Genomic DNA, 13,092 nt, shown 5'->3' on the forward strand with positions numbered 1-13,092 from the left:
AGACAAAAAGAATACAACAATGGGGTAAACAAAGAAGAGAGAGAAGACAAAAAATACACATTACTGTACATTTCCTGTCTTTTTACCAGGTTATTGTACTTTTATAACCCCTCCATCACTAGTCTGTGCTTGTCTCTTAGACAAGCCACAACCATAAAGAAATCCAGGGAATTGTACAGACACACAGTAAAAAGTACTGGCAGCAAACAACATCTTTACAATAATTTTAACAATGGAGGCACAACTGTGCTGCTCTACAATATGCAGAGGAACATGCAGGCGGCTTTTGAGAGGAAAATTGCCTATAAATTAAAGCTGTACAATTGTGAAGCTGAGCTGTAATAGTGCAAACAGCGGGGGTGTGAAAAATGCTGTCATTGGATTTTTCTGTTAACACTGCAGTATATTGTGGGGGGTATTGTGTGTCTGTGTGTGTATGTATGTATCAACATTAAAATAGACTGCTGTATGAGGAATTGACAAGTAACCCCTTGTGCAAAACTCATCTTTCTGAATTAAACAGAAACATTTCCATGTATGTGTGTGTTTATGAAATGTTTTTTTATGTGTATTTCATGGTTACCTACACATATATGTTAGTTTTTGTGTTTATTTTCTGTATACTTTGTCGCACTCCAGGAAATCCATTTACTTTGTACATGGAAACACTGAACAGAGATTTGTTGTATGTACCTTCCACATACTGGCCTCTTTACCGTACACTACGGCCATGTTGTTGACTTTGTTCTGCTGGATGCTTCTCTTCTCCGTCTCATTCAGCTCCTCCGAAACGAAGCCCATGAATGAGTTGTCTGGTGTGTGAGCTGAATTTGTGTGTGTGTGTGTGTGAGTGAGAGAGAGAGAGAGAGATAGAGAGAGAGTAGTAAAGTAAGGCAGGATATGTAGTAAAGAGAGAGAAAACAATACAGATAGAGAGGAAAAAAAAGTTTCATTTTTACAGAGAGACGGTAAGAAAAGACAGAAAAAGAGCACTACATCTTTGTATTATAAATAGTGACTGTTATAAAGCCAGCTGCTGTTGGTTATGTGAGGCTGAGATGCTTTTTGCAATACTAAGGTGAACTGAAATGGTTTCCCCAGTATTGACTTTAACTTAACATGATCAAAACAAACTAAATTCATGATTTTACTTTTTACTGCATCCTCACAGTCCTTGACAATGTTTTTCCTGCAGTGTACATTCTTATATATTTCATAAAAGTAATAAATTGTGGCTCCTGCTGCTCTTTCTCATGAAATAGTTAAAGGTCCCATGACATGGCGCTCTTTGGATGATTTTATATAGGCCTTAGTGGTCCCCTAATACTGTATCTGAAGTCTCTTTCCCGAAATTCAGCCTTGGTGCAGAATTACATCCACTAGAGCCAGTCCCATAATGAGCTTTCCTTAGGATGTGCCATTTCTGTGTCTGTAGCTATTGAGGAGGAGAGGGGGGGGGGGAAGGTGAAGGGTGGGGGTGTGGCCTTGACCAACTGCCACTTTGCTCGTTTGAAAGCCATGATGTCTCTCTCTCATGGGTGGGCCAAATTCTCTGGGCGGGCAAAGCAGAGAAAGGGGAGGTAACCTTGCTCCTTATGACCTCATAAGGATAAGATTCCAGATCGGCCCATCTGAGCTTTCATTTTCTCAAAGGCAGAGCAGAATACCCAGGGCTCGGTTTACACCTATCACCATTTCTAGCCACTGGGGGACCATAGGCAGGCTGGGGGAACGCATATTAATGTTACAAAACCTCATAAAATGAAATGTTCATGCCGTGGGACCTTTAACTAGCTTAGGATGGTGTGAACTGTGGTTGTTTGCAGTAGGCCGCATTGACTTTATGATGATCCTGCTGTTGAGTGCCAACTATAGCTGACAGAGCATGACATTGTTGAGTAATGAATATGAGAGGAGAAGAGAGTTAAATAGTCAATGTTTTTAGTCAGGAGTAGTCAGGAGACAGACAACAACGAAGGCTTTGAAAACAGCAGATCAGACATATTGTGTAGCATTAAACAGAAAAAGAAAAGCAAACGTGATGAAGAACAGACATAGCTTGAAGCTGTAGTGTTGCTGAAAATAGCTGCATTAGACACATAACTCCAAATTAATGTGAACAAGCAGCCAGACCTGTCAAGGAAAGTGAAAACACTGTCAAAACTAGTGACAGATCTGTCTGAGTGTGTGACAGCTCAGTTTTGAAGTTATAAAATACAAATGCTTGTGTTTTACACGTTTAAAAATATGATATGAGAGTAAAAAATATTTGCAAATCCTATTTATAATGTGATGTGTAAATCAATATTATTCTGTAATATTCTGTAAAACAACCATTAGTATACTGACATCATGTGTAATGTATTACAGAAGGTGTTGTGAGGTTTTATTCTTACGGAACATGGTCATGTACTGCCTGGCGTTGAGGTTCCAGTAGCCCCAGTTGGTCCGGTAGCCGTGCAGCGTTGCATACTCCTCATGATTGTAAGCTGGTTCCGTCCCAAATGTGTCAATCACTCGGATATGACATCTGTAAAGACAGCACAACCACTTTAAAACAAACATATTCCTATTGTCTTCCAAGAAATATCAGGAATGGATTTTTTCCCTTGTGTGTAATCATATGTAATTACAGCTATGTTATACAGTAGAGTGATATCAAGCATTCAATACCTGTTTATACACCAGTTATGAATGCTTCAGGATAGAGTTATAGTTGTTGACAGAATAATAAGCAATAAGCAAAATAATAAGCACTTAAAACGTTTATTTGCTTGCAAGTGCATTATAAAGTGTTAGAAACCACCAGTAATTAGTATAAAAGTGTTTATATACGACAAATAAATGGTATGGAAACCACATAAATGAAAATGATGCTTCTTCATCTTGTGTATTTATATTTACTCATTTCGTTAACGATATTTAGGCCATCACTACATAATATTAAGTCATTTGTGTGTCTTGTGCTTCACTACTGCTATCGCTGTCTTATCTTCCGTGAAGTTTGTGAATGTCTTGCATTAATTGCAATTTTATGAGTAATAGGCAAATCTTTTAGGTGCAGCTGAGATACTAAAGAATCTTGAACCTGCATCACAGCATTATCATTTATTTTCTGAGCTTGGTGACCTCAGACAAATCTGAGCTTTGCCTCACTTGCAGGATATGCATTGAGGCTTGTGTCAGGTGCTGACTATTACATGATAGGTTTTCGTCGGTTGGGACAAACTGAATGCAAGGTGCAGCACAAATCTTGCATTTTCAAGTTAGTAAAACTGGCCCTGTGTGGTAAATCACTATGTCTCCAGCTTTGACAAGAGGCTTAATGACAGAAAACTACTAACAACAATATTTAGCACAACAGAACACATAATAGTACATATTTGCAGGTTTGTCAATAAAGAAAAATTACAAGAATAAAGGTGTTCCAGGTGAAAGCTTAGTAGCATAGCACTAAAGCACCGAGGCTGTGCATCAACACACACATATACACAGACAGACACACATACATACAGACGGACAGACAGACAGACATGCAGACATACACAGACACACAAGCAGACACACACGCAGACACACACACGCAGACACACACACGCAGACACACACACGCACACACACACACACACACACACACACACACACACACACACACACACACACACACACACACACACACACACACACACACACACACACACACACACACACACACACACACACACACACACACAGATCCTTGATCTGTGTGATGATCATGTAATTAGAGATGGGTACAGCAATAGTGATTGTACATGTGAGAGTCTTAAAGGACTACTGATGCCATCAGCTGTCTCAGTCACGTGAACCTTGCATTTCACATCACAGCGGCCCCTCGAGAGACTTCTGATCACAGAGGTTTGCAATCACTCGAATACAACATGTCATATTGCTATTCTGTTTTATGGTCTGTTAAAGCTGCTCACAGTGGAGAAATTGGTTTCCTTGTCTGTTCAATTATGGATTTCTGATTGTATACTTGTGGTACATTGGTGTAAATGGTGAGTCAGAAAAACAATCTTGGACTTTGATTCTTACAGCTTTTCTGACAGCTATGAAAATGTAATATTACATTCCTGTATTATAGTTGCACTGCAAATATCTGAATTACATGTTTTCTACAATCAAGGCACTTATCCCCTCAAATGAGTAAGGTCATCAATGTCTTGTGTCTCACCTACTTGCAAACAATCAAAATTGCTGGCTCTTTAACTTTCAATGTCCATAATTTCCTAGAACAGCATTTACCTTTGTATTCAGGCATCTGCCACACTTAAAGACAGGGGGTTTGGTTGATTGTTTATATATTTTCAGGAAATTTTGAGTCTTGATAGAGACAAGGTGACACCTCGGGCTTGTTTGACACTTGATATTTCTGTCAATGACTGCAGCACCCAAGAGGTCAACCAATACATCAACAGTGATATATCTCAGAAAGGAGCTCTTAAAAATGGGCCTATCTGCAAAAGAGTAAAAAAAACATGCACTTATCTGTGGATTTGTTTGAGGCACTAAGGATGAGATTCTGCTGAAAATGTTGTGTGTCTATTTGAAAGGGTCACAGAAAGCTGACGACGAATTATTAATACATTTAAGTTTCACTTGTCTCTGCCCTGTCTCATTCCTCCCTCTCTCCAACCTGCGCTATCACATTTCGCCAGCTCTGAAACAGTGAAAATGTTTCTGCCAACCGATAAGAGGTCCCAAAGGGGAGGGAAAAAAGAAGGAGTGGAAGAAGAGGGGATAAGCGGAGGAGTAGCTGAGCTGAATATCTATCCGGAGATCAGAGTATGGGGCTAATCTGGGTTAAACGGCTGCTCAGCAAGGCTCAACAATACTCCAGGGTGAGAAGAGAATATGGCAGGGTGGTGTGTCATCACCCACAGTTTCAGCTTCAGCTTTAGGGGCGTAAGACAAACCAAAATATGACTGGACAACAACAGACATTTTAATTTTAAGCAGTATTTTTTGTTATTCAGCCCAATGAACAGTTCAATAATTTTTTTCTCTCCTGATAACCATGCCCGTCAGCAGAGCATTCGTAACAGCACGCCACTCCTAACGCAGCGGTAGTGTGAGATACTAGATAATCCTTCACTGCCTGAGTGAAAGCATTGCACTGCAGAGTTATATGCTGATGGCGCCAGTTTACTAAAAATAGGTAGAAAACAGGTAAAAATACCTGTCAGTATGAACTATCTGTCTATAAGTCTGTTGTTTTAAACGAGCAGTCTCACACACACACACACACACACACACACACACACACACACACACACACACACACACACACACACACACACACACACACACACACACACACACACACACACACACACACACACACACACACACACACACACACACACACAGCTGCCAGTAACTCCGGACCGGATGCTGATTGGTTCGGTAAACTGCTAGTTCAGACACAAATGTATTACTTGAAGCCTGACAAAATGGATTTTCGTGTGATCTCGCGAGAATATTAACCAGTTTCCTCCTGTCAATCCAGCCTATGTCCTGTCTCCCTCTTAGTTTCCATCTCGGTCTCTCTTTTTCTCTAGTTTGCTTAAAGTGCTCAAATTATGCTCATTTTCAGGTTCATAATTGTATTTAGAGGTTGTACCAGAATAGTTTATGTGGATTTAATTTTCAGAAAACATCATATATTTGTTGTATTGCACGTATCTGCAGCTCCTCTTTTCACCCTGTGTGTTGAGCTCTCTGTTTTAGCTACGGAGTGAGGCATCTCACTTCTGTACCATCTTTGTTGGGAGTCGCACATGCACAGTAAGTACTGCTAGCTAGTACTGCTAGAGTATGAAGGAGTACCACGCTAGCAGCTGGGTGAGCATTATAACGTGTGTTACAAAGTGATGCACGTTTGTCACGGAAGTAAAGGCTAGACTACAATAGAGCTGTTTGGAGCAGTTTGTGAACAGTGTTTTCTCTGGAAGATGGTAAGTCCCTTTGGGGTGGACTTTGGGCTTTTTCACTTTGTAAACCTATAACGTGCACAAAAAGATATACAGTACAGGCCAAAAGTTTGGACACACTTTCTCATTCAATGCATTTCCTTTTATTTTTTTATGACTATTTACATTGTAGATTCTCACTGAAGGCATCAAAACTATGAATGAACACATATGGAATTATGTACTTAACAAAAAAGTGTGAAATAACTGAAAACATGTCTTATATTTTAGATTCTTCAAAGTAGCCACCCTTTGCTTTTTTATTAATAAGGGAAAAAATGTCACTAATTTACCCTGACAAAGCACACCTGTGAAGTGAAAACCATTTCAGGTGACTACCTCATGAAGCTCATTGAGAGAACACCAAGGGTTTGCAGCGCTATCAAAAAAAGCAAAGGGTGGCTACTTTGAAGAATCTAAAATATAAGACATGTTTTCAGTTATTTCACACTTTTTTGTTAAGTACATAATTCAATATGTGTTCATTCATAGTTTTGATGCCTTCAGTGAGAATCTACAATGTAAATAGTCATGAAAATAAAGGAAACGCATTGAATGAGAAGGTGTGTCCAAACTTTTGGCCTGTACTGTAGAACACAATAAAGTAAAGGGGAAAAGCCAAAAAGCATAATATGAGCACTTTAACTGTTGAGGTACTTAGAATATGGCTTGCATTAGTTGCAAAATATACAATAAAAAAAAGTGGTACTTTGGACTTTGGTTTAGTTGAATTTTGTACTGGCACCAAAAGAAATTGATGGATAACAATAACCACAGTACTTTAGTATTGATTGCACATTGGTTTGCCGCATTTCAGTAACATTTGTGTGGACAAGTAGCTTCAACACAGTTGTTGCACCTCAGCACATGTGGTATGCTTAGTGTTTAACAGCTTGTGTTAGACACAAGTATTACAGTTTGTGTAATAAAGGACATGTGCTCTCATAGAGTGCTGTTCAAAGACAGGTTGAATAGGCATGTGAAGAAACACTAGAAACTAGAAGATCACTTGTAGAGTGACCTCCGCCAAGGCAGTCCTGTCTCAGCAGTGTGAATTTTTCTATTAGGAACTAATTTCTCCGATCATTCCGACACCACATGAATGCAGCACAAACTCTATCACGCAATGTTAACGAAAGTGAAAAATAATTTGTGTATCCATCCCTTGATTCGGATCCGATCCAAATTGTTACTGGGTTCCTTCTTGGCCCATGCTACACCCTTCCACATAGTTTCATGTAAATCGGGCCAGTAGTTTTTCCGTAATCTTGCTGTCAGACAAACAAATAAACAGACAAACCGAGGCAAAACCTCCCTGGCGGAAGTAATAAACGATACAAATGGTTAACTAGTGCTACAGGCAGTTTTACACTTTTCACATTATGCAGTGAACCTTTATCTTAGTGACTCCTTTCTTTCAAAGTGCAGTGATGTTTACAATACTGCCTCTTCCATCTACCATTTATCCCCCATTACTTTAGCAGATGCTGCAGTTTACTCACTATGTTACACCCTTCAGTCTTAGACTTTGTAAGGTAGAACTACTTGCGCAATGAATACGAACTGGAGCCATGTTTTTTTATGTTTTAATTTAAATTGAAAGCGGGGTCATCGTTAGTTGGGGAAAACCCTTAATTGGAAAGAAGCCCAAGAACATGCCAGGGATTAAATTAATTATGTCAGAGGAGCTGTTAAAATGTTGCCAAGTGACCTAAAAGTCATTCCCCTGATTGATAGACTACAGTAGATGTTCTTTTATATTATGTGTCCAACACCTTGGACTAATGAAACCCTTTGGAACTAATTTTAAAATAATAAAATATTTAGATTGCCATCAAGCTAATAACAATGCTGTTTTTCTCTACCAAAATCAAAACAAACAACCAGATACTGATAACTCAATGAAAACTGCTCTTTTGCTAAAAGTTAGTGATGTGTCCCCAAAGAGGCAGCAGGCTCCAGGGAAGCACAGGTCCTCTAGCTCTAAGTAAGGAGTTTTTTTTCTTTCTATCTATCAGAGCAGTAAATTCAGCATGCAGAGGAAATCAATATGCTAGTCCTATTATCAGATGAGTTGGTGTGATTTAGGACTATCTCTTATCGGCTTTCAGCATCTTTAACGGCAGCACAGATGCACTTACACCTCCTTGCATGCACGCACACCCGCGCACAATCACACAAACACAACAACACTCCGAACAGGACAGCATCGTGTTGTCCAGGCATAATAAATGAATGTGGATGTCGGTGGGAACATAAAACAAAAGTAATTAAAGGGAGCTGAAGGGCCCCAAAGCTCAGAGCACTTGATTAATGATGTCTTTCAGCACACAGAGCTCAACTAGACCGGTCTAGCCTGGCGAAGCAAGAGAGAAAAAAGAGTTAGAGAGAGAGAGAGAGAGAGAGAGAGAGAGAGAGAGAGAGAGAGAGAGAGAGAGAGAGAGAGAGGAGAGAGAGGCAGAGAGAGAGAGAGACACTGGGAAAGAGTGAGGCGAATAGGTATGTAATTTACCTGTCCTAAACTAGTGGAATTGTGGGTTAAGATAAATGGATGAAGAGGTTAGGCACGAATGGCTGATGAATAAAAAATAAAGTTAAATATAAGAGAGGGGAACTATAGAAACAAGTGTAGTTTTCTTGCTTAGATCAATACAAATTATTGGTGAATGTTACATGTCATACAGCTGACATAAATTTGAGTGAATTCTTTAAAGCTTGTAGTGTGTTAATAATTCTGCCTTTGACCAAATAATTGAATATCCTGGGCATTCTTCTTCACATATTTGAAATCAGTGAAGCGCATCCTCTTGTGAAAGTGAGGATAGATGTTCCTCTTTCCATCCAAATTGCTGAAACATTCAGATAATTCCCTTAGTGCGAGCTTATGGGCGAACAAAAGAATGTCTCGTACAAACACTAAAAGTCACATTCTGTTAGGGAAAGCAGAAATCAAGACTCCACGTGGTAATGATGGAGCGGGAGGACTGCTGACCTCAGCAAGCAATTAGGTACAGACTGCTGGCTGACTGGCATCTTGTCTGGGGGAATTGTGTGATTGTGTGTGACAAATCATGAGAAAGAAAGACAGCAAAACAGGTTGTGTGCTGGGAAGATAGCTCCCCAGCCCACTCGTAATGCATTTCTCTCTCTCATAATTGGATTTTAAAAATAAATGGAACAGTCCTTTATATGTGGTGTCAGGTTGACTCTAGACACGTTCCACTCCTCTTTTTTTGTGGTATCTCTTTCTCCGTTCTCTTTTCTTTGTTGCCATCTCTCCTTACACTTTTACTGTTGTATCTCTTCCTTTTTCTGTTTCGCTTTCACTTGGCCTATTACTCACACATGCCCTCTCCTCTTTTATCTTTCAGTGTTGCTTCTTTACGCTGGGAGCAAGAACAAGGAAAGCAAAATGTCAATTGCTGCAAGCACATACAGGGAGTAGACAGAGATGCCAATTTATTGGACCAGGGAAGATGAGTAAGACAGAGGGGGGTGGCCGCAAGCTGTTTTTAAGGGGCTGGAGAGGACAAGGCTCAAGCTGGACTTTCAATCTTATGTGTTTCTGAGACAACAACACGGACCTCTGAAGATAATATGAGCTTGTGTTGCTGTGCTCTGCAGGGTTGTGCAGCTGGTGGTTTTTTTCAAACACTTCTTGTTTTGGGTATTACTTTACTGTTTTATTGCTTTAATCTCATGACTGTCATGGCCTAGTTTCCAAGTTGTTCCGTCTTTATAGCAATGCCAAAAGACATTAAGCACACTTTTGTAACAGCACAAAAAAAGTCTCTCATTTTTTTACCATCTCACTAATCTTTCTCCTCTTTCATAAGGCAGATGTCTCCTGTTTTTTTCCTGTCTTCCTGTGTCTTCTTCTGTGTTTAATGACCACCCTGCTGCTGACAGTGAACCTGAGTGCATTAAAACAGCTATTATAAGCTGTAGAAACAGGGTTTGATTGGAAATCGGTCAACACACAAACTGATGTACATGTGTCCCAATGTGCATGCATGTTGTGTTGTCATTTTCTCATATGCCTCCAATCTACTACTTGTGATATTTATATTATTCTTGCTGTGAAGAGTAATGGTGCATGACAGGTAGTGCAGTGCAACTTTGTGTGTGTGCGTTGTGAAGTTGTTTCATTACATCACAACATGCAAAATGCACCTCCAAATGCACAATATGTCAAACACATGCATGTGTTTGACATATTGTGCATTTGGAGGTCTTTAACTGGATGAGAATGAGTGGTTAGAGGGAGGCAGTATATGTATATGTGTGCGTGCAGGAGTGTGTTTCTGACAGACAGAATGTGTGAATTTAACAAGCTGAATGAGTTACAGTCAGACATCTGGACAGAGACATGAACTTCTTATTACCAGCAATAATAAATCGATAAACACAGCCAATAAACGTACCTGCTGGCCAGGAAAATTGCTGACACACACACATACAGTTAGGACATGGAGATAGTGGAATCCACACACACACACACACACACACACACACACACACACACACACACACACACACACACACACACACACACACACACACACACACACACACACACACACTAACTTGTGTTTCTTGAGTGAGAGCCCCATGTGTTGCTTCATCTGCTGCATGCCATGGTAGTCAGTGTAGATGAGGTCAAAGGGCAGCGGGCCAGTCAGTGGGCAACTGCCTCTGCCTGGGGGCACACCGAGGAACCTGCAACACACAAAACAGAGTTTAGACAAGCGGAGAAACATAACCGACAGTGAAGAGAGAAGATTCACTCCAAAAAATACTGTAAGCACATGGACTGCACTTCAGAGTATCCAATCATTCATTGTTGACTTGGACAAAAATATTTTGGTTTTGTTACAGAAAGTAACGGTAAAGAGAAGGTGAACATACATGTGATGGCCGCAGCCGTGGCCACACAGCCATCTTAAAAGCGCTTACCAGTGTTACGGAGTCCACACCCTGCAGGCTGCAGGGACAAAGGGGGCGTTTGGAATAACAGATGCTTTATAGGGGTGGTGGCCCAAATTGGACTCTACCAATGTTTGTTGGGGGTCAGGGGGGGAGGTTTTTATTTTTCCTTAAGATATTTGAGTTTTGATTTGTATTGTATTTAGTACATTTATTCAGTTAATGTTAATTATGAGTATATTTCTTTTGGAGTAAGTGTTTAGAAGTTTTCTTTTTTTGCTATTTTGTAGTTTATATATTAGTAATTGTTAGTCTCCCCTGGGTGTTAAACCTGGTCTGACCAGCCAGTATATAAGTTCCCTTTGTTTCATGTATGGAAGGTCAGTTGTACTTTTGCGTTTGCTATGTTCGAGCTTAAGTTATTTTTGTTTGTTTGACCTCTTTTTAAGGGCCCAAACTTTATATATATTTGTTGTAATGATTTGTGGGTAAAATAAAAAACCCTTTTTTTGAAATTTCCTTGTGACTCCTCCTGCTTGACTGCTTGGTCCCTGACATATGGTGGCAGTGGTGGGATCAACCAGTTGAGGAGTACAAGGTTTTTTTTTTTTCATTTGGGTTTTTCCTCCATTTTGTGAAGCATGCAGGAGGGAGAGGGAGAAGAGGCGGTCAGACAGAGAATAAGAAGACTGAGTTAACCTCATACAGCCGAGAGGACCTCGGGTGGACGGTGAAGACACAATGGCGGAGGAAGTACCAAAAGGAGCATCAAGTACTGAGGATGAAGATGGCACAGAGCCAACGCCTGAGTGACCTGGCAGGGATTATCCAGTCATTTGTGGGTCAACAGGAGGCCCGGGAAGAAAAATGGAGAGTGCATGCTGACCGCCAGGAGCACCAGTTCAAGGCACTACAGCATCAGTTTCGCCTTCTGCAGCAAGAGGTCGAGGATCGTACATCTCCAATCCACGAGCCTGCTTCCACAGTACTGGATCCCGTTGAGGACTACAATTTGAATGAGAATCATCCAAAAGCTCAAGCCTCACCCGCTGCAGAGTCGGTCCACCCTACGATGTCTTCAGCAGGTCAGTCTCGATCTTCTTATGAGCCTAGACCTGAAAAATTAACAGAAAATGATGACGTTGAACATTTCCTAATTACTTTTGAGAGGATTGCAGTAGCATGTCGGTGGGCCAAAAGTGGACTGGGTTTTTCGCCTCCTTCCGCTGCTGACTGGTAAGGCCAGAGGAGCCTATGTGCATATGGATGTAGATGACGCTCATGAATATGATAAAGTGAAAACAGCGATTCTAAAAAAATATGATATTAACCCTGAGACCTACAGGCAGAGGTTTAGATCCCTCCATGTGGAACCGGAGGAGAGCCCCCAGGAGCTGTATGTGAGACTGAAAGAGCTGTATGTCAAATGGATACAACCGCAAGGTAAAACACTTCATGAAATTAGTGAAGTCCTGATCATGGAACAATACTTGAGAATGTTGTCCCCTGAGCTTCAGGTTTGGGTAAAGGAGCGCCATGGGCGAAATCTGCTGCTGAGGCTGCCACTCTTTTGCGGATGTGTTTGTGGCTGCCCGGAGAAAGGCCAGCCATGGAGTAGTATGGGTGGGAAGACTGGCAAGGACTGCTACAGGCCCATACCCTCAGCACTTCAGCACCCCGCAGAGGTCGGGGGGAGGAGCGGGTAAGCCTCCCATGAGGGAGAACCAATATGCACCACCCAGAGCTCCTAACCGAACACCAATTTGCTACTTTTGTGGACAAGAAGGTCATATTAAACCAATGTGCCCAAAGAATCCAGTCAAGTTGACCCAGATGTGTTTTGTTCCACGCCAGAGTGTTAACCCTGAACCCAAAGGTAACCATACCAGGAAAATGGTTGGTGTTAAAATCAATGGGGTGAACCTCAGAGCCCTGATTGATACTGGCAGTACTCAGACACTTGTACAGAGGAAGTATGTACCAGCTAATGCTATCTGTACCCTGGAGACAGTTCCTATTTGCTGTGTACATGGTGATGAGAAGCCTTACCCCCCCGCCGCTATTTATCTTGAGATTAAAGGACAGGCTTATCTGTTGACTGTGGGAGTTGCGGATCACTTACCTTTCCCTGTAGTTTTAGGCGAAGACCTGC

General features: G+C 41.0%; 1 protein-coding gene across 2 annotated transcripts in view; it reads right to left on the reverse strand.

Moving 5' to 3' along the window:
- Positions 1-13,092, reverse strand: part of LOC120562917 (alpha-1,6-mannosylglycoprotein 6-beta-N-acetylglucosaminyltransferase B-like) — a 125,911-nt gene that overhangs the window by 10,925 nt on the left and 101,894 nt on the right. For both annotated transcript variants that reach the window (XM_039806872.1, XM_039806869.1), the window contains exons 9-11: positions 10,602-10,733; positions 2,397-2,530; positions 694-824 (exon numbers count right to left, since the gene is read on the reverse strand). In XM_039806872.1, coding sequence (XP_039662806.1) covers positions 694-824; positions 2,397-2,530; positions 10,602-10,733 — 397 coding nt within the window. The remainder of the gene's footprint in view (positions 1-693; positions 825-2,396; positions 2,531-10,601; positions 10,734-13,092) is intronic.

Source organism: Perca fluviatilis, chromosome 1, assembly GCF_010015445.1.
Source record: "Perca fluviatilis chromosome 1, GENO_Pfluv_1.0, whole genome shotgun sequence".
In the NCBI taxonomy this organism is placed as follows: Eukaryota; Metazoa; Chordata; class Actinopteri; order Perciformes; family Percidae; genus Perca; species Perca fluviatilis.